At 39.9% G+C, this 21,462-nt stretch overlaps 1 protein-coding gene across 1 annotated transcript; it reads left to right on the forward strand.

Annotated features, from left to right (window-relative positions):
- The first annotated feature begins 18,941 nt into the window (after positions 1–18,941).
- Positions 18,942–21,363, forward strand: LOC106385968 (alcohol acyltransferase 9-like). The gene is made up of 2 exons (XM_013825865.3): positions 18,942–19,678; positions 20,434–21,363. Exons 1-2 carry the CDS (start codon positions 19,118–19,120, stop codon positions 21,337–21,339), a joined length of 1,467 nt encoding a protein of 488 aa, XP_013681319.2. The 5' UTR covers positions 18,942–19,117; the 3' UTR covers positions 21,340–21,363.
- The last annotated feature ends 99 nt before the right edge of the window (positions 21,364–21,462 follow it).

Genomic DNA, 21,462 nt, shown 5'->3' on the forward strand with positions numbered 1-21,462 from the left:
TGCTTTCATCTTATGAATCCAAGGCCTTCCGAGGATTGCGTGGAAAGGGGATGGTTTGTCGACAATTATGAAGTTGGTCATTTTCATGACTCCGCCAGCTATAATTGGGAGCTTAATTGTTCCCAATGAGGTGGCTGTTTCACCTGAGAAACCTACGAGGTTGGATTTCTGGTCGACAATTTCGTAGTCGTCTATTTCCATTCCCTTTAGTGCGTTGTAGAAAATAAGATCGACGGAGCTTCCGGTGTCGATCATGAGCTTAGGTACCTCGTACCCTGCTATATTTAATGTTATGACAAGGGCATCGTCGTGAGGTCTATCGAGGTCTAATGTCTCGCTCTCCCAGAAAGAGATCTTAGTGTTAGACTCAGGCTTGGTCGGTTTGGACTGAGTGTTTGACACAGCTTTCCGTACGTGACTTTTAATAGAGTTAACGGAGTCTTGACACACACCGGACCCTCCAAGGATGTAATCGATCCTTGAGCCAGGGCTCGATTGGGGAGGTGGTTTACTCAAGAGGGCCTCGATTTGTAGGCTTTTTCCTTGTGGAAACTTTCCAAGGATCATCTCGACTCTCTTTTTGGGAGCTGGGGGTGGTGAGTCTGTTTCTTTTTCAGGTGACCTCTCGCGTTTCGGAGAGCTATCTCTGGGACCTCTCTTCTGATAAGGTTGTGGCTTTTTGAGGTCCACATCTTTTATTTCTCCGGCTGCGAATTTAGCAGCCAGTTGTCGTTGGAGGTCCCAACATTCTTCGGTTGAATGTCCCTTTCGATCGTGGTAAGAGCAATGTTTGCTCTCGTCATAACCTTTGGACCAGGGGGCTTTAGCTGTCGCGGCGACAGGTTTTTCTTCCTTGTCTTCCTCGACTACGTAAGAATGTTCTCCCTGGGTCTGATTATTTCGGGAGCTACCTCTTTTGTGAGGTCCCTTTCCATCGGAGGCTTCGCCTTTCGGGTGACTCTGGGGTTTTCTGTGGAGCTTATCTAATGCTGCCATTTCCTCCTCCAAGGTAATGTATCTAGAGGCCTTATGGAGGGCGTCATCGATGGTTGGAGGGGGATTTAGCGTTAGCTCCGAGAAGAAACCTGATTTATACCAGAGACCTCTCCTAAGAGCCTCAATGGCTACCTGATCGTTGGGATTCGAGAGTTTAGTTCTTACTGCTCTGAACTTTTCGATGTAGACTCGCAGTGAGTCTTCCAGTCCTTGTCTGATCTTCCAGAGGTCAGCCTCAGACGCTTGTTTCAGGATGTGAGTTGAATATTGCTTCATAAAGGCGTTAGCCAATTGATCGAAACTGTCTATAGAGTTCGGCTCGAGGCTGGAGAACCATTCGAGGGCTGTTCCGATCAGGTTTTCGGCAAATGTTCTGCAATATCCTGCATCACACTCTTCCTTTGTGAAGTGAGCTTTAACGATAGCTAATCGGAAGGCTCTTAAATAGGCCTTTGGGTCTGCGTTCCCATCGTATTCAGGAATTTTAATTTTTCGAGTATCTCTTATGTAAGAGTTGGCAATTCTATCGGTGAACGGAGTTCCACGAGTCTCCTCAATTAAGCTCTCGATTTCGGGAGCTGAGCTCGTTACCTTGTGAACTTGAGCTCCCAATTTCTGGAGAGCTGCGTGGGTTCGCTCCATGTACCTGCGAATTGCGTCAGGTCCCTCGAAGGGAAGGACATTTGGGTCATTATCAGATACTCGGCGAGCAGGTTCCTGGTGAGACCGAGCTCGGTCGTCTTCCCAGCTAGCTGGCGAAATAGGTCGCTCATTGGTCCTTAGGCTCCGAGCGAGGTTAGTGCGGAGAGCTGCAGGATCAGCATCCGTTCTTTGGTATTCGTCTGTGCTTGGGGTTGAAACCCTAGCTTGAAACACTGAAGCTGATGTTCTGGCCCCGGACGGTATGTTGGTTCCTGCTCCAGACCCGGAAGGAGGTGGCGGTGGAGGCAAACGGGTGCTCCCACCGGTGTTTCGATCAGGCATGGAGCTAGTTGTAGCTACATTGCTCCCCATGGTGCTGGTGATAGGAGGGGTAAACGCAGGAGCTGTCCTAGCGCGAGGCGTTCGGAAAGCAGGTTCCTGCCCTTCTGCACCTGGGCTATCAGGGGAGAAGTTCAGGCGCTCTCTAGGGAAGGAAGGGTCGGCTAACCGTTCATGGAAAGTGACTCCTCTTCCCTGGTGGACGGACGGTTGGGTCGTTGCGGATTGAGATCTGGTTATCTCTTCGAACTATTTCTGCCGTTCGGCTAACTGTTGCACCGTTCGCTCGGTCTCTTGAGCTTTGTCCACTAACTGGAGCATCATCCGACGGATCTCAGAAAGCTGATCTTCCGTTTGGTTCGGAGCGGATTGATGCGATGGGTTATTGAGGGCTGAGGACCCAAAGTTGGTCCCTTCGGAGGCTCTCGGGTTATTTGCCCCCGGAGCAGTGCGGTTCGGTGAGCTATTGCTCTGGTTCGATTGATCGGGGTTAGATGGATTCGTTCCATCTAATGGATTCATCCTTTAAGCTTTAGAGAAAGGGATTCGATTATTTGTCCCCACAGACGGCGCCAATTGTGATTTTATTGATGAGTTGAAAGATGATGAATACAAAGGAATATATCTTGTGATGATTAAAGAATACGTAATGCTTTTAATCTAGTACAAAAGTTGATATATGGAAAGAGATGGCTTGTCTTTTATCTTCTCCGTCTTTATATAGTCTAGGTTTCGTTGGCAACCCTTCAACTGTTCTCCTAGATCTTTGGCTTCAATTACGGAGCTCGCTTTAGGCTCCTCTTGACCGAGTCCCTTAAGGTGTTAGCTCACTTTCTGTCGTGACCTCTGCTATGATGTCTCCCAGGTCCAGTCGTCAGCTCGGCTTTCAGCTCCCTTTGTTATGATGGGCTTATCGCAACCCACATGCTAGCTCACGCTTATCGGTACCTCACCTGAGGGTCATATTCGGGTCCAACACGGAAGGGGTGTGTTAACTGGTGCACTGTCCTCCATGCCAGCTACTGTGAGAAGGTCAATAGCATACTGTTCTTGGGTTAGAAACATTTCTCGATCATGGAAAGAGGCTTGAATCCCCAAGAAATAATGAAGTTTTCCAAAATCTTTCATCATAAACTTCGAATTCAGCTTTTCTAGCAGGTTTGTGAGAGCGGTTGAGTTGTTACCAGTGATAGCCATGTCGTCTACATATAAGAGAAGCATGATGATGTTCCCGTCGTGTGAGTAGATGAACAATGACGGGCCCTTTACACTGCAAACAAAGCCAAACTCAATGAGGAAATCACTGAATTTGTTGAACCACGCTCGAAGGGATTGTTTCAATCCATAGAGTGATTTGTGCAATAGACACACATGATATGGTTTCTTTTTGTCAACAAAACCTGCGGGTTGTCTCATATAGACAGTCTCTAACAAGTCTCCATGTAAAAACGCATTCTTAACATCCATTTGTTTCACTTCCCACTTCATAATCGTAGCAAGGTGTAAGACCACTCTGACTGTAGCTATCCTTACCACAGGGCTATAGGTTTCCAGATAGTCAATGCCCTCTTCTTGATTGTTTCCTTGAGCCACTAATCTTGCTCTTGGTGTCTCTACACACTACAAGAAAACACACAGAATTCCGACGGAGGTTCCGACGGACACCAAGGTCGTCGGAAATTTGTGACGGAAAACTGACAAATATCCGACCAAATCCAAAAAAATTAAGTCGTCGGAATTACGTCGGCCATTTCCGACGGAATTCCGACGAAACATGGGTCGTCGGAATTTTTCGACGATTTTCCGACGACATTCCGATAAAAAATGTAACCGTTGTAGTCGTCGGAAGTTCGTCGGTACATTCCGACGAATTTCCGACGACATTCCGATTAACAGCAAAGTCGTCGGAATTCCGTCGGTATTTTCCGACGGAATTCCGACGAACCATGTGACCGTTGCCGACAAATATATATGACCGTTGTATAGCCGTTTGAGATTGGACAATTCCGACGGAATACCGACGGACTGCTTTACATCCGTCGGTATTCCGTCGGAAAGTCGTCGGAGGTCCGTAAGCAATTTCCTATAAATACAACCCCTCCTCATTCAACTCATTCACACTTCATTCTCTCTTCATTCTCTTTAGTCATAACAATTCCGTGAAAATCATGTCTTCAGAAGTTTATTATCGTTCGTGGATGGATAAACCTCATTTGGATCCGAACACCAATTTGCTTACGGAAGAATACGTTCAAGGGATTGGAGAATTCATGAGGCTTGTTCAACAGCAACCGGATGCAAAAAGTGGTATGTTAAGATGTCCCTGCTCTTCTTGCAATAATAATAAGGTTATAAAAGAATTTGATGTTTGGACTCATTTGTATATGAAAGGGTTTTCACGTAATTATAAAGTTTGGTACCTTCATGGGGAAACTGGTTATGAATATGGTAGTACTAGCGAACCTCAGCCTGTTAGTGAACCTCAGCCTGATATTAGGTTAGAAGAATCTAGAACGGATATAGATTATGGTGTAGGTACTGAGCAGATGGTACATGATCATTATAGAGGGGAAGAACCAAACCCCGAGTCTAGGAGATTTTTTGACATGTTGGATGCAGGAAAACAACCTTTGTATCAAAATTGTAGAGATGGTCATTCAGTCTTATCATCTGCAACTAGATTAATGGGTATTAAGACAGACTATAATTTGGCTGAAGAATGTATGGATGCGATTACTGATTTTGTCAAAGGTATTCTACCTGAGGATAACCTTGCACCGGGTTCATACTACGAGGTTCAGAAACTTGTTGCAGGTCTTCAACTACCGTATGAAGTGATAGATGTATGTATTGACAACTGCATGATCTACTGGAGAGCGGATGAGACACGAAATGTATGCAAATTTTGTGGGAAACCTCGTTATCAGGAGACGAGGGGAAGAGTTCCGATCCCATTCAAAAGAATGTGGTATTTGCCTTTGACAGAAAGATTGAAGAGGTTGTATCAGTGTGAGCGCACAGCAAAAGCAATGAGATGGCATGCAGAGCATTCCACAAATGGTGAGATTAGACATCATTCAGATGCAAAGGCTTGGAAACATTTCCAGTCAACATATCCAGAATTTGCGGAAGAGAGAAGAAATGTTTATCTTGGATTATCTACTGATGGTTTCAGCCCATTTGGAAAGCATGGAAGGCAGTATTCTCTATGGCCAGTTATTGTGACACCGTACAACTTACGGCCGAGCTTGTGCATGCGACGAGAGTTTTTGTTTCTCTCATTTCTCGTCCCCGGGCCAGATCATCCTAAAAGATCACTAGATGTGTTTCTTCAACCACTAATATATGAGTTGCAACAACTATGGGCGCATGGTTTTGAGACATACGATGTTTCGCGCAAAGAAAACTTTCAGATGAGGGCAGTACTTATGTGGACAATAAGTGACTTTCCAGCATATGGTATGTTATCTGGATGGACAACACATGGGAAGCTATCATGTCCATATTGTCAAGATGACACAGATGCTTTCCAACTAAAGAACGGAAGGAAAACGTGTTGGTTTGACTGTCACAGACGATTTCTACCACCTGATCATCCATACCGCAGGAGTAAGACTTCGTTTACGAAGAACAAGCAGGTGTTTGATGGTCCACCTGAGGAAGTTAGTGGGAAAGATTTGTTGAAGCAGTTTAGGTATTTTGATGCAGAAAGGACGCCAGATGTAGGTGGACATAAAACATTCGAGTCAATGCTGTTGGAGAGCTACATAACTGGCACAAAAAGAGTATTTTCTGGGATCTGCCATATTGGGAGAGTCATCTATTGCGGCATAATTTAGATGTCATGCATATTGAGAAGAACTTCTTCGATAATCTGATGAACACAGTCCTTAACATCCAAGGTAAAACGAAGGATAATTTGAAGTCAAGGTTGGATTTAGTCGATATTTGTGATCGTTCTGAACTTCACGTTGATGAGAACGGTACGGCCCCTTTTCCCATTTATCGGCTAGATGGTTTGGCCAGAGGTCTTGTGTTCGATGATTGGATACGCGAATTTGTGCAGGGACCAAACTATGTGGTCAAATCATATCCTAAATTTTGTACGCGAGGATATGCATTCACAAGGAAAGGTCATTCTAAGACAACATATGATGCTGGTGTTTCATCTTCTTCTGGTGACGATGTCTACTACGGCAACATAAAAGAAATATTGGAAATCCAATTTCCTGGAATGGTTGGATTGCGTTGTGTAGTATTCTATTGTGATTGGTATGACACCACCCCAGATAGAGGAGTGAAGATTGATGCGTTTGGTGTTACATCAGTTCATTCGCGGCGGAAACTTCAATATTATGATCCCTTCATTCTTGGTTCGCAAGCTGATCAGGTATGTCAAGCTATTCATAATTTTTTTTATGGTCCGTCGGAATTTCCTCGCAATATACCGACGACATAGCGACGACAACGGGTTTCATTGAAAATTGGAAAGTTCGTCGGTATTTCGTCGGAAAATACCGACGACATGTTTTTCTATTAAGTTTCAATCATAAAAAACTATAAATCTAGATGCCAAAACTATGAAAATAACACATAATAAGTGTTTAGTATAGTATTAGATCGCAACCGTTCAAATATAACAACTCATTAAAATATTTATGTATGCATATCATTGTTTTCATAACATCTCATCTTAACATTATATACTTATACAATCATATTTATATAAGCTTACACTACAAAAAATGTTGTTGTGTAAAATCGTGTTATAAAACATTTTTATTGTTAAATCTTTATGCAAATACTATATATATTATCAAAGATTTGGATTTTGCATTTAGAAACTTGAAATCAACACCCTAAACACTAAGTCGTCGGAATTCCGTCGGAATATACCGACGGAATGTGTCTGTCGGAAAATACTGACGGACACATTCCGTCGGAATTTCAATTAGCCCGGGAGAACCAAACCGCTTGAAAATTTTCGCGAATCGGCATTTGGTATATTTTAATTATACCGATGGAATACCGACGAACCCGTGTCCGTCGGAATCCTCGGATATAAAAAAAACCCTTCTTCTTCCTTCTTCCTCCTCTCCGCGGCCTCTCTCTCACAACCCGGCGATTTCTCCCCCTCTCCGGCGATTCCGGCCTTTCTCCACCTCTCTTCACCGGTGAATCCTCTCCTCACCCTCATATCTCTTCCCCAAACCCCAAATCATGTAAGAATCATCTCAAACCTTCTTTTTTTATCAATTGTTTAGGGTTTTGGAAGTTGATCTCGGATTTTAGGTTGTTTGATTGAAAATTTTAGGATTGAATGGATAGTTTAGGATATATAAGTTAGGATTGTTGTTTGGATTGTTGTTTTAGTTTTTTTTGGAACATTTTTTGATTTTTAAAACGTTTTTTGATTTTTAAAAACGTTTTGTGATTTTTTAAAACGTTTTGTGATTTTTAAAAACGTTTTTTTGATTTTTAAAAACGTTTTGTGATTTTTTTAAACGTTTTTTTTTTATTTTTAAAAACGTTTTTCAAGTTTCCAGTAATGAAATATATATAATAAAACGTTTTTAAATTTTTTTAAAAATATTTAACAACATTTTTCTATATTTATAAATTTTTTATAATTTTGTATACATATATATATATATATGTAAATCATGTATAATAAAAATTTTAAAATTTTTTATTTTTTTATAAGTTTCCACTAATAAACTATGTATAATAAAACATTTTTTTAAAAAAATATAAATATTTAACAACATTTTTCTTCATTTATAAATTTTTAACAACATTTTTCTATATTTATAATTTTTTTATAATTTTGTAAAATATATATATATAAAAGGTTTAATAGTTTTTTTTAAAACGTTTATAAAACCTTTTGTAAATATATAAATGAAAACATTAAAAATAGAAATGATTTGAAAATATGTTTGATGGGTTAATTTTTTTTTTTAGGGCCGAGGATGAAGCCCGCACCGCAGCCCGCCTTCGACGTAGTTCGGTGAGCAGTTCCCGTGCATCGGGATCGTCTCATGACTCGGTTCCCACATATATTCCCGCTCCAGCTCCCTCAGCCCCTCACGCTGCCCCTCACGCTGCTGCTCAACAGGATCCGGGGGTCATGCCGGTTCATCTATTGGTTCAACAACCAGGTCGAGAGCATCTCCCGTTTCTCCAAACCAACCCACGACGAGGCCATAGCACTTGGTTAGTATTTTTTTTTATTTGTACCGTTATATTTTTTCCTTTAATTAACTTGCTAACTTGTATTTTTTTAAAAGGTTCACCAAGTCGAAAAATGGCATTAGCCGGAGCATCAACCAGATGATGTACTCCATGCTCCGTTTTGGATATCCAAAGTGGAGTGTGATCCCTTCCGACGAACGAGAGTTGTGGTTTCGTCAGTTCGCGGTATAGTAACTCTTCATTTTTTTAAAGTTTGAACATTTTTTTAAATATATTTACTTATTAAATTGTGTTTCTTTTGTAGCAAGAGTTCAACTGGCACTCCGATCTTACGGAAACAGTCCGTAAGAAATTCAACGAAAAGGCCATGGACTCTTACACAAAGCAGATAAACTCGTGGAAGACAGTTTGGCAGAAGAACAAGAAGCTACGGTTCATCAACGGGTCGGTGTGGGAGCAGTTGATAGCTCATTGTGAGAAGGAAGAAACTGCAGAGACATCTTCTAGGAACTCCAGGAACCGGAAGAGCGATCGTGGCGGGAAAGGTATGTATGTGCACAACCTCGGCGCTTGCTCTATGTCTACTAAGGAGGATGAACTTGTAAGTTTTTTATTATTATTTATCTTTATATTTTTTAAATAAATATTTTATATATTTCTTGGCTAATAATGGCGGTTTTTTTAGATCGAAGCAAATGACGGTAATCCCGTTGATCGTCTACAACTCATTAAGGTGGCTCACACTAACAAGACGACGGGTCAAATTCAGGACCCCGTGATCAAAGGTGTAGTTGATTTGGTGGAAGCTGAAATAGTTTCCCAATCTCAGCCTCTCTTTGATGACGGCGACTCCACGGGAGCTTCAACCAACCTGTCTCTATTGCAAATAAATGAGATGGTTGAAAAGGTAATTTTTTTTTATTATTATATTTTTTAAATAATGTCGATTACTTACTTGTCCCTATTTACTTACTTCAAATATTTTTGTAGGTGGTTCCTAAAAGGAAAGGAGGCCGTTTAGTTGGGTTGGCCCGTCGTGCTTCTTCGTATCCGGCATCTTCTTCACAAGCTCCGTATGCCGATCCCATGATTCTCGAGGAGCTACATGACAAAGATGAACGGATTGGGGCATTGGAGGAGCAGAACACCACTATCCTTTCCGAGAATGCCACTATCCGTTCGGAGAATGCCACTATCCTTGCTGAGTTGGCATCCCAGAAGAAGTTCAACACCGAGATTATGCAGAAGCTAGATCGTTTGATGTCTTCGAGTTCATCTTAGTTTATTTCGGCTTTTTAAAACTTTCGGAATGTTTTTTTTTAATTTCGGTTTGTATGAATTTTAAACTTTATGAATGTTTTTTTCCTATTTCGGTTTTTATGAATTTAAATTTTATAATATTATTAGTTTTAAATTTCTGATTTTTTAAATTTATTAATATCAAAAAATATATAAAAATGCAAAATTAATTTGAAAAAAAAATGGGTATATACCGACGGACAGTGGTCGTCGGAATATACCGACGGACATATATCCGTCGGAATTTACCGACGAACGAGGTTCGTCGGAATGCACCGAGGAACACTCTACGTCGGAAGTGTCCGAGGAACGTTCTCCGTCGGTACGTAGTTTTTCCGATGAACTCTGGTCTCGTGTATCCGCATCGTAATATCGTCGGAAGTTCGTCAGAATGACGTTTCTCGGTATTCGTCAGAAAGTCGTCGGAAGTTCTGACGAAATTCCGACGAATTTTTTTTTTCCGACGAAACGATACCGACGGACGGGTTCGTCAGAAATTCGTCGGAATCGGTCTATTCCGACGAATTTCCGACGATTTCGGCCATCAGAATCCCCCTGTTTTCTTGTAGTGACAGTCCCGTCTGCATTGAGTTTGTTTTTGAATATCCATCTGTTGCCGATAACATGCATGTTTGATGTGTGAGGAACAAGAGACCAGGTGTTGGTTGCCTGACATGTTGATATCTCATCTTCCATTGCGTTGTTCCATCGTGGATCTTTCAGAGCTGTTGCAACTGTAGTGGGAACAGGGTTTTCTGTTCTATGAGTTAACAGAGCAAATTTTGGATTTGGTTTCCTTATCCCTGCTCTAGCTCTTGTAATCATGGAGTGCTGTGATGTAGATGCCGGAACATTGCGTTGAGGCTGAGACTGAGAGGTCTGATTGGCACTGGTTCCAATCAGATCAGTACCTGAGATACTTGTTGTAGTGGTTACTGTCTCATTTCTTCCAGCAACCCTCAGGCTGTGCTGAAGTGGAGGAAAGTCAGCTTCAGTAAAGAGGGAGTTTGTTGGTAATGTCGGTAGTCTGACAGTTGATGACACCACCGGAACATTTGCACATGTCGTTTTGTCTGACTGTACAGTGAGAGGAGGGATGAGGCTTCTTTGCCATGCTTCATAAGAAGGTGTCACGGCTTGGTTGTGAGCGTTGCTGTAGACAGTAGCAAACGAAAAGCTCATTTCATCAAAGAGGACATGTCTAGAGATGTAGACACGCCCAGTTGGAGGATAGAAGCACCTATAACACTTGTATTTGTCATTGTACCCCAAAAACACACAGTGAAGTGATCTGGGATCAAACTTTGTTGTTTATACTCTCTGAAAAAAGGATAACAGGAGCATCCAAACGTCCTTAGCGCAGAGTATTCTAGTGCCTTACCAAACAGAACTTCAAATAGACTTCTTCTATCATTCAAAACCGAGGAGGGAAGCAGGTTAATCAGGAAGTTTGCATTGTAAAATGCTTCCACCCAGTGCCGTTGTGGCGTTTTACTCTGGAACATCATCGTCAAGCTCAGTTCTGTTAGGTGTCTGTGTTTCCTCTCTTCTAATCCGTTCTGTTGTGGAGTATGTGGGCATGAAACAAACTGTTGTATTCCACTCTCTTTTAAATGAGCCAGGAATCTGTTACTCATGAACTCTCCACCCCCATCGCATTGAAACACACCTATCTTTGTTGATAACTGATTTTCTACTAACTTCTGAAACATAATGAATGTATTGTAGAAGTCGGACTTGGCTTTTAACGGAAACAACCATGAAAATCTAGAAAAGTTGTCCACAAAGATAACATAGAACCTGAAACCTTGATTAGAGGTGACAGGAGATGGACCCCAGAGATCACAATGAACTCTCTCTGGAGGTCTAGACGCGACATAAGTAGACTCAACAAACGGTAAACGACTACTTTTCCCTAGTTGACATGACTAGCACATCTTCAAGGTACTTTTATTCACTTCAATAGACTTGCTTTGACTCAGATACTTCAGAATTTGATCATGCGGATGGCCCAATCTCCTATGCCACACTTCGTCACTTGTAGAGATCTGTCTTGTTGAGTAGTAGGCTAGAGGCTTCGGAGACTTAAGGCTGTACAGACCTTCACGGGTGTTTCCTTGACTCAGGACCCTTCTGGTTTGCTTGTCCTTAACAAACACTCGATTATTATCAAATTCAAAGGAACAAGGATAATCATGTGTAAGTTTGGAAACCGACAATAGAGACTTGGCGATTCCCGGACAATAGAGACTGCGTCTGTTGTTCTTGCTGCTACTGAGCAGCTTGTCCCTGCGCTTGAATGGTCTGCTGCAACTATTGCATCTGCTGCTGCATGACTGCCATTGCAGCTGTGAGATCATTCTGATTGGCGTGATCACCCATAGTGGTGTCGGTTTGCCTTGGCTGTTGACGATTTGTTCTTTCTAAACTTGCTAGCTCCTGGTTGGTAAGTGTAACCAATTCTCCTTGTGCGTTTCTCCGAGTATGTCTACTGGTCATGCACCTGGAACATTAGTTACAACAAAAAGGATATAGCAAGTTAAAGGTCTTAGACTAAATAATAACCGAAAAATAAAGGTAAAAAGATGGTCCCCGACAATGGCGCCAAATTGATATTACGTGTATACGCACACCAATTAACCTAATGTGCACACTACCACAATCGAATGGTATGTCGATGTAGCACTTTTGGATCGAATCCACAGAGACCAACGATTACACTTTATCTTTATGGGATCAATACTTAGCTAAAACAATATGGGGGTTTTAAGATTTGAGGGTTTTGTGAGAAACAAGATTAATTAAAGTATTCAGATAATTAAAATGCTAGCCTAGGGTGGTTTGATAGGGTGTTAAGCAAGTGTGAGCCAAATAATTATTCAAGTTCAATTAAGAGCAAGTCTAGAACTCGGATCACTTAAATAGAGCAGTCCACTGTCGTGGTACTGCTCCATATGCTGATCGATCTTGATACCTAAACTCTCGTTTGGATCAAGACGCGACATCAAGCAATAGAGATCAAGTCCGATATGTTCACAAAACACCCTAACATCTACTTTCGCTGGTTAGGGATGCAATGCTCATTCATAACAGATCTACCAACCTATTACACGGTTAATGAACAGGTTAAACCTAGAATCTAACATTAAGCGGCCAGTTTAAAGCAAGCATTAAGAACAATTATGAATGAAGACGATCAATGGTTTCACTTATCTATGTTTAACTTACGGATCTAACACCCAAACACCCTAGACTAAGCAAGTTGACTACTCAGCCATGAACAGAGAAAACACAGAGAGAGAGACTGAATAAAACATGCGTAGATAAAATAGAAAAAAGGGTTCAGGGGGTTCTTCTCTATAGTGAGAGAGATGGAGCCTTCTCCCTTGATAAAGTATCAAATCACAAATCTCTCAAAGCTCAAGTCTGGTTCCTTGTGTAAAAAGTAGCGGAGAAGGTAAAAAGAAATAGAAAAATATGATATATCAAAGCCACAGGTGGCTGGGAGAAAAAGATGGGATAATTAGGGCAAATCCCGTATTGACTTGTAGTTTCCTTAAAAATCTCTGCTGCAGGAACAAGCACGCGGGTGCTCCGCTAGATCAGGAACAGTCGCTCGGGTTGCTCTGCTATCGGGAACAGTCACTCAGACTGTTCCGCGTGAAAATCTCCAGATTGCATTATGTTCTGTCCTTTTTGCTCCAGCTGATCTATCTCCAATCCAATGCAACTCCAGACCTGTAATGACTCGAAAAGATCTAGGAAGACTCGATAATGATTTGAAAACCAATTAGAAAACATATTTACAAATGCCAAAAACACCATATATCAGAGTCCAAGCCAGCAATAGTCTCAGGATCAACAAGCACATCAACAACTAGACATAGAACTACCACCTAAACACTAACAGCTACAACATAACCATGGGACAGCCTCAAACAGGAGATCCACAAGACCAAACGAGCCCATCACACTTACAATCGCCAGAACCCAACTGAACCGTTCACGGCTCCTGCACAGAAATTGGCTCGATCTACACTCATGAAACTCCAACTGAGCATAGATGGACGGAGTCGGAAACAACCACGCGTCAAATCACCTAAACCCGATCTGGAGACGCACTCACCAAGGTACCAAGTAACTGCAATTAAAGCCGAAGAGACATAAAAGGAGACCTAAGGGAACCGCTCCCAGCGGTGGTGAGAACCACCGGCCGCCGGAGCAGCACGGGTGAGAACGTTGGCTTTGACGGCGGAAGGACTTTCTTTGTCGCTCTTGATTATCACTCTTAACTCCCAGAAATATCACCAACAATCTTAAACTCTTTTATATATGAATTTTAAATTCTTTTACTTATATGGTTTCATCTTCTACAAACAAGATAATAATTATTCCAGTGAACAAAGACAAACTTAGATCACTTGAAAACCCGACACGTGAAAGACTTTTTCTTTCTCATCGAATCCATTGATTAATGTTTTTTTCTCTCACGACTTACTTTATTATGCAAGAGAATGGTCTTCCTCCTTGTCTTTTCCGTCTAAAAACTTAACCATATAATACTCTAGCCTCTGCACAACATCCTCCGGCAATGACACCTGAACCTTAATCGCATCTAAGTTTCCTGCCACCGGCAGAAATAAACAGTAGATGTCACTTGTCAAAGAACCCGTATACATTGGCTTTCCTCCTCCAAAGTCCAACTCCTCCAATCCTAACTTCGCCCATTGCGAGATAACCAAACTGCATGAGACGTCCGTTTTTACTGTTTTATCCTCCAGTAAATCTATCATTGATCTTACATATCCGTCGGTGATCCTCGCTTTCACGTCTTGTACTAATTTCACTGCGTGGTAAATATTACCACTGACCAGGTCTTGAACCTTGCTCTCTGCGCAAGCCAGCACGAATCCATTATACACTAAAACGTCTCTGAGAGGAAGTGAAGTACCTGAGGTTGAGGCAATGTCTGTTGAACCAACATGAGTGATAGGCAGGAAGCTACCATCTCCTACCATGACTGCATCATTTCCTCTACATGGCTGAGTCTGTGCCAGATGTTGAGGCGAGCTGGTGATGTGAGATGTAGCTGCTGAATCCGCAAACCATTCTGCCCCTGAGTGATCTATGACATCAGTAATGCGCATTGCTGCCAAAGCTGCTCCTGGGAGTTCATCTTCTTGAAAGCTGTTGTTGAATCTGTGCCAACAACGCAGTGTTGTGTGGCCATATCTCCCGCAGATCTGACATGAAGGTCCATCATCCGACGAGACAAAGGAAACTGAGTAGCCAGAGCGAGATACCAGAAGAAGAGAGTTGTTGATGAAATCCCCTTCCTCTTGTAGAATAAAAACCTCGGCTTCTGCCTCCACCATATCTTCTGTTGAACTGACCTCTTCCCCTTGAGTTGTAGTAGCTAGACTGATAGTTAGCTCTCTCTACGTTGAACGCGAGATGAGGTGATACGTCTGAGGAAACATTGTATCTTTGAATGCGAGCGTCATAGCTATGGAGTCGGTGAGACAGTTCTTCAAGTGTGGGATTTGGAAGCAAATCCACTGCGCCTTCAATGCTTGTTATGAGTGGTTCATAATCTTTGCCAAGACCTTGTAAAGCGGCAAAAATCTTCATTCTTTCAGGAACAAGACTTCCAATCGAGGTCAGTTGGTCGCAGATGAGTTTGATGTCTGTCAGGTAGTCTATCATGGACCTCTCTTGCTTTGAAAGCTCTAACAGCCTGGACGATGATGGTCGGTTGTAGTGTCTGCCAAGAGTGACCCAGATCTCTTGTGATGTGTTGCAGGAGACAACCAAACTCTGAATATCCTCTGAGAAAGACCCCAAAAGCCAAGATTTTATCACCTGATCTGTTTAAAACCAAGTGTGATGGTTTGGATTCGGAGCTAGATTCGTGTTGTCTTTGATGCCTAGAACTGGAATTGTCGGCGGTGGCTGAGGTACTGCTCCGGTGACAAACCCTAGAAGTCTCTGTCAGTTGAGAATTGCCTCAAATTGATTCTTCCATAAAAGATAGTTTCTTTAGGTGAGTTTCACAGTGACAGAGTTCACTATGTCAAGTGACTATGTCAAGTGAAGGAGGTGTGTAGAGTTCAAGAGCTTCCATGGTGCTCTGATACCATGGAAGTTGAAGAAATAAATTTCTGAAACTGAGATTTCTATTTCTTGTTTCTTAAGTTCTTACATAGTCTCGATACAAACTTATATAGTAAATCATGAAAACCCTAGTTTATCATCGACGTGTTTTCATCCTTTTTCTTCTAGCGATCCAAGGGCCTCAAATGGGTTGTACAGTTTTGGACCACCACGCGGTTCCGTACTGCACGTCGCTATCTGTTTTCCTCTTCTTTTATCTTCTCGAGCTTTGTCTCTGTCGTCACATGACTTCGCCGTTGCAGCTTGTTGACCAGTCATGATTTGAATCTTCTCGGTTTGGGCTTGAATTGGCTTCGAAGGCTCAATCGTCTTCTGACTTGAAACTGCAGCGTTTTGATCTTGAGACCGAAACTTGGCACTTGCGTTGATACAAACCACCGCCAAAATGTTGGTTAAAATACTGGGACGGGTTTAGAGTCTAAAGATTTTAAATTAATTAAATCTTTTTATATATAAACCTTAAATTTTTAGGTAAACTTCTAAATTTAAACACAATTTTTAAAAATGTTAAACATATATGGATGGATCCATCAATACTATAAAATTACAACATTATATCATTAAATATATGGTTACTATTTTTTGAGCAAAGCCTAGATTTTGGTTTTGGTTTGGTTCATTAAGAATAGTTATGTAACTTTTCCAGATTTTGGTGGATCGGACGACACTCTTCATAAAGATTAGAATCGTCAGCTATAATATGGATGATGCAGTCTTGTTGGTCTCAAAGGTTACAGAAAATATATATTTGAAGGTGAGAACAACGATACATCTATATGTGTGGATTACTCAATAGTTAAGGAAATAATCTTAAGTTTAAAGGCTTACCAGACATCATAAATGGCAATTCTGTTTTCGTTTGGTATTATTTTCCCACACAAATCGAGCAGATAATATTTTGTGCTGATCCATTAGCTAAAAGGACACTTTCCAGTCAATTACAATGGAATATGTTCCATTGTTTTCCAAATTCCGTTAAACAATTTATAATCATTGATTATAAAACATAAAGCAATTTAGATACAAGGCTGGTCTATTAAAGTCGGGCTAATGACAGTTTTTGTAGACTTTGCAAACTATCAATTCGATGCTGGTCAAGTTTGTGGTACATACTTAGGAAAAAGACATGTAAATAGTTTCAAAAAGACATGTGAAATTTCCAATTGATTCCCCCATTTGATAAGTTCATCGGGAATTAGCTATTCCGGAAATGACATGGGAAACCCGTCATCTAAGGAAACGAAGTGATTTTCTCTTTTTCATGGTCCTTGTCGAAAGTTGAGAGAGCGAAACTAGATAGGAAATTTTTGAATTAGGTAATTTTGTTCGAATCGGGCTTGTAATTGAAACTTTTATCCTCATTCTTAGATTTATTTATTTAATTTTATTTTAATTTTTTTTAAAAAGGAGTTTCTCATAAAGTGGAAATAATGAATTGATTTTTTTAAAGGATGGGTATTTCACAAAGGCACCAAAATAAAATTATACAATCCATTGTACCTACTCAAAGTATGCAAGTCGTCAAAGAGTGCACCAATCACCATTAAACCATATTTTGGTAGAATCGTGCCTAACCATCAATAGTTGAGGTATTGCACGAAAGGTCCCACGAATTTTATCACCGTTTGATTGTCAAACGAGTACGAGTGCTGATTAGTTAAGTCTCCGGCCCAAATTCCGTTTCCCACCACCACGATTAAAGATATTCTAGTGGATCCTTCAGGCTTTTGAAAATCCATCACGTAGTCTCTTGCAATTGGTCACACCATTTGAACTTAGCAATTTGTTTTTCTAGCTTCGAACACTACTTTCTTTTTGATTTTTCTTATCTACTGATTCGGTCTGCTCTTATCTTAAGTTATAAAAAAACTTTATCTTGTATTCCTTGTTGTACGTTAAGTCTCGTATTTCTTCTAACACTTTGTATACATATTTTATACCCTTTTGTCAAATGTTTTCTCTTACTCTTTTTAATCTTAGGGAGTAAAGTTTCAGTTCATCTTGTTTCTTTTTGTCGGCAGCATCTTGTTTGAACCCTACATTTTGTTTTGTAACTTTGAGCTGTAACGTTTTCTCTCTATCATGTGTTCTTTGTATATAAATCTTAAGCTTTAAATTTTACTCATTACTTTTAGTTTTAGATTGTAAAGTTTTACATTTATCTTTTGTTCTTTGGTTTTAAATCCTACTAGAGCTTGATCGCGGGTATTTGTTCTTACGTTTTTATATATTAATATTTATTTTTCATGATTATAATTATATTTCTTAGATGTGTCGCCATATAAATAATTGTATTCCAAAGACCCAGACCGATTCAGATAATATATGTTTATTTTTAGATATCTGAATCAGTTTCAGATACATTGGTTATTTAGATATTTTAGCTTTCTATACATCGGAATCGAACTCATCCAGATCCTGGAGGATCCAACTCGAAACCCACACATAAATTTATAATATTCTATCGGAGCTTAACTTCTAAACCCAAAAAATGATACCTTAATGAGTACTTGAATTCTCATACCTAACTGATTTGGTAAATAAAGAAAAATTATATGTGTTTGGCTAAATTAAGTGAAACAAAAAGAATTTTGTATTTAATAAAATAGTTATATGGAGTAAAAAAATTAAGTGATAATAAATGTAATACGTTTTTATTATTTGATTTAAGTTATTATTTTGTTCACATAAAGTATGTTATTGAATTATATGTTTGACTACATAGTTTTTCACCGATTAAAACTAAAATATATATATTTTTTAGTAAAACAGACTAAACCGAATTTTTACCATATGCAAAACCCGGTTATAACTGTAGTTTCAATGGAGGAAAAAAATCGACTAAAAGTTACAACTGATTCATGTTTTGATATTTTCTTCTCATTTGAAATACCAGAAAGAAGAAACAGAATTCCTAGTTCTTTTTTCGGAGTTTTGAATAATTTTATATTCACGTTACTTTGTTTGATGTTTCTTTATTTATAGGGTTTAGAATAAGGTAATTATAATCTAGACAATAATGCAAACTGTCTGACTTACTGATTGTTCAAACTATTTGACTTATCCATTATGGAAGAGTTTGCGTTTAGTTTCAATGGAGGGAAATATTCGACTGTAAGGTGTTTTTTAAATTAGATTTTCTTAGATTCTATTGCCGTGTTTTTAGTTTAAAAATTACGAAAATGCATTAATAACTGAAAAGACAAAGAATATTTATTATTAGATTTATTAAATATTTCAATGGCATTTCATTGTAAATAAATAGTAACATTTATATTAGATTTTTTATTTGTACTTCAGTTTTAATAGATTAGATGGTTTAGATTTTATTCATTTGTAAGCTTAGATTGTAAAGTTTTTATGTTTATCTTGTTGTCCTCTTTTTTTTTCATATAAAAAGTGTGCTTTAGTTTAAGATAGCATCTTCTACGTATTTTAATCTCTCGTATGGGTCCGAGATGTTTGAGGGCTGATGCTGCAAGTCCAGACGGATTCCAACTATTACCACCACCTAACCTCTCCCATTCACATATCTTGCTTCTTACTTTCCCTTTCCACCATCTCTCTTTCTCTTTTGCTTCTCTCAAAAAACAACAAACAGAAAAAGTGGACGATGCAAGAACTTCCAGATTGCTTGTACGAGGGAAATCAACCAACCCTAATCACTCCTTCATCCCCCACACCAAATCACTCTCTCTACCTTTCCAACCTAGACGACCATCATTTTCTCAGATTCTCTATCAAGTACCTCTACCTTTTCCAAAAGTCTCCTTCCTCTCAAACCCTTAAAGATTCTCTTTCTAGGGTTTTAGTCGATTACTACCCACTCGCTGGCCGGATCAAAGTCTCTGACGTCAGTGCCAAGCTCGAGGTTGACTGTAATGGGGAAGGAGCAGTTTTCGCGGAAGCCTTCATGGATATAACTTGTCAAGAGTTTCTTGAACATTCACCCAAGCCAAACAAGTCTTGGAGGAAGCTCTTGTTTAAGGTTCAAGCACCTAGTTTCTTGGAGATTCCTCCTCTTGTCATACAGGTTTTGTTTTTCTGCTTTAGTCGTATTACAATTAATGTTCTTTTTCTTTCTTAGAAACTATGAATTCAAAAAATCATGCATAACTCAGATAGTTTCCGTTTATATAAATATTAGTTGATACTTGATAGTTTGCAAACAAATCATTTTATTGGATGGGCATACCCTATAAATATTTTAGATGTCATAAAGTTAGTTGGATCGACTATTGAGTTAATACTAAAAAAAAGTTTAGATATATATTATCATGAAAGAATCTAACAGATTAAATTGGTTGTATTTTTCCTGACTACTAAATTGATTCGGCCACTTTTATCCTTTTCAAATAAGAAATGCATACTTTATATAGGTCGTATAATGTATTTGATGTATGAATGATATAAAGTCCTTTCCTACCACATTTCTCCTTAATATATATACGTGAACTTTAATAAAGAGGTTTGATTTATGTCAAAAACAAAACAATAAAAATTAAAAAGAGAATAATCTTGTCTTTTCATGGTGATTGGTTCTTTTATAGGTTAGAAGAAAAACAAAAACACATTTTCTTGCCGTGAATTAGTTTGTTTTATTTTTACCAAAAAAAAATAGTTTGTTTACAAGTCTATTCCTTAACTCATACTACGTGTCTATAACTGCGTTTCTGTGAACTGTATAAAGTTTTCATCGGCAAGTGAATGTGAATACTAACGCTTAACTGCTATAGAAATAAAATGTTTAAGCATAGAAACCTTATGGTTTGCTGATTAATGATTCAGGTGACGCATCTCCGTTGCGGGGGTATGATCCTCTGCACCGCGATCAATCATTGCCTTTGTGACGGCATCGGCACATCGCAGTTCCTACATGCATGGGCCCATGCAAATAACACCAATGCTTCTCTTCTGGTCCAACCGTTCCATTCTCGACACATGTTAGACCCAAGAGATCCACCGCGTGTCACACACTCACATCCCGGTTTCACCCGAACCACCGTAGAAAAAACCTCAACCAACTTCAACATCTGCAAGTATTTACAGTCCCAACCGCTAGCTCCCACCACCCTAACCTTCACACCATCCCTAATCCTAAGGTTAAAGAAAACATGCGCTCCCTCGCTAAAATGCACCACGTTCGAGGCACTAGCTGCTCACACGTGGTGCTCTTGGGCTCGATCTCTTGACTTGCCGTTGACCATGCAAGTCAAACTTTTATTCTCAGTCAATATGAGGAAGAAGCTGAGTCCAGAACTTCCTCAAGGGTATTATGGTAATGGATTCGTGCTGGCTTGCGCGGAGAGCAAGGTTCAAGACCTAGTCAGTGGTAATATTTACCACGCGGTGAAATTAGTACAGGACGCGAAAGCAAGGATCACCGACGGATATGTAAGATCAACGATAGATTTACTGGAGGATAAAACAGTAAAAACGGATGTCTCATGCAGTTTGGTTATCTCGCAATGGGCGAAGTTAGGATTAGAGGAGTTGGAATTTGGAGGAGGAAGGCCAATGTATACGGGTTCTTTGACAAGTGACATCTACTGTTTATTTCTGCCGGTGGCAGGAAACTTAGATGCGATTAAGGTTCAGGTGTCATTGCCGGAGGATGTTGTGAAGAGGCTAGAGTATTATATGGTTAGGTTTTTAGACGGAAAAGACAAGGAGGAAGACCATTCTCTTGCATAATAAAGTTTTGAAAGAAAAAAATAATTTCAGTGATCTATATCTCCTATAAAGTAAGTCGTGAGAGAAAAAAACATTAATCAATGGATTCAATGAGAAACAAAAAGTCGTTCACGTGTCGGGTTT

Source organism: Brassica napus, chromosome C3 (genome assembly GCF_020379485.1).
Source record: "Brassica napus cultivar Da-Ae chromosome C3, Da-Ae, whole genome shotgun sequence".
NCBI lineage: Eukaryota > Viridiplantae > Streptophyta > Magnoliopsida > Brassicales > Brassicaceae > Brassica > Brassica napus.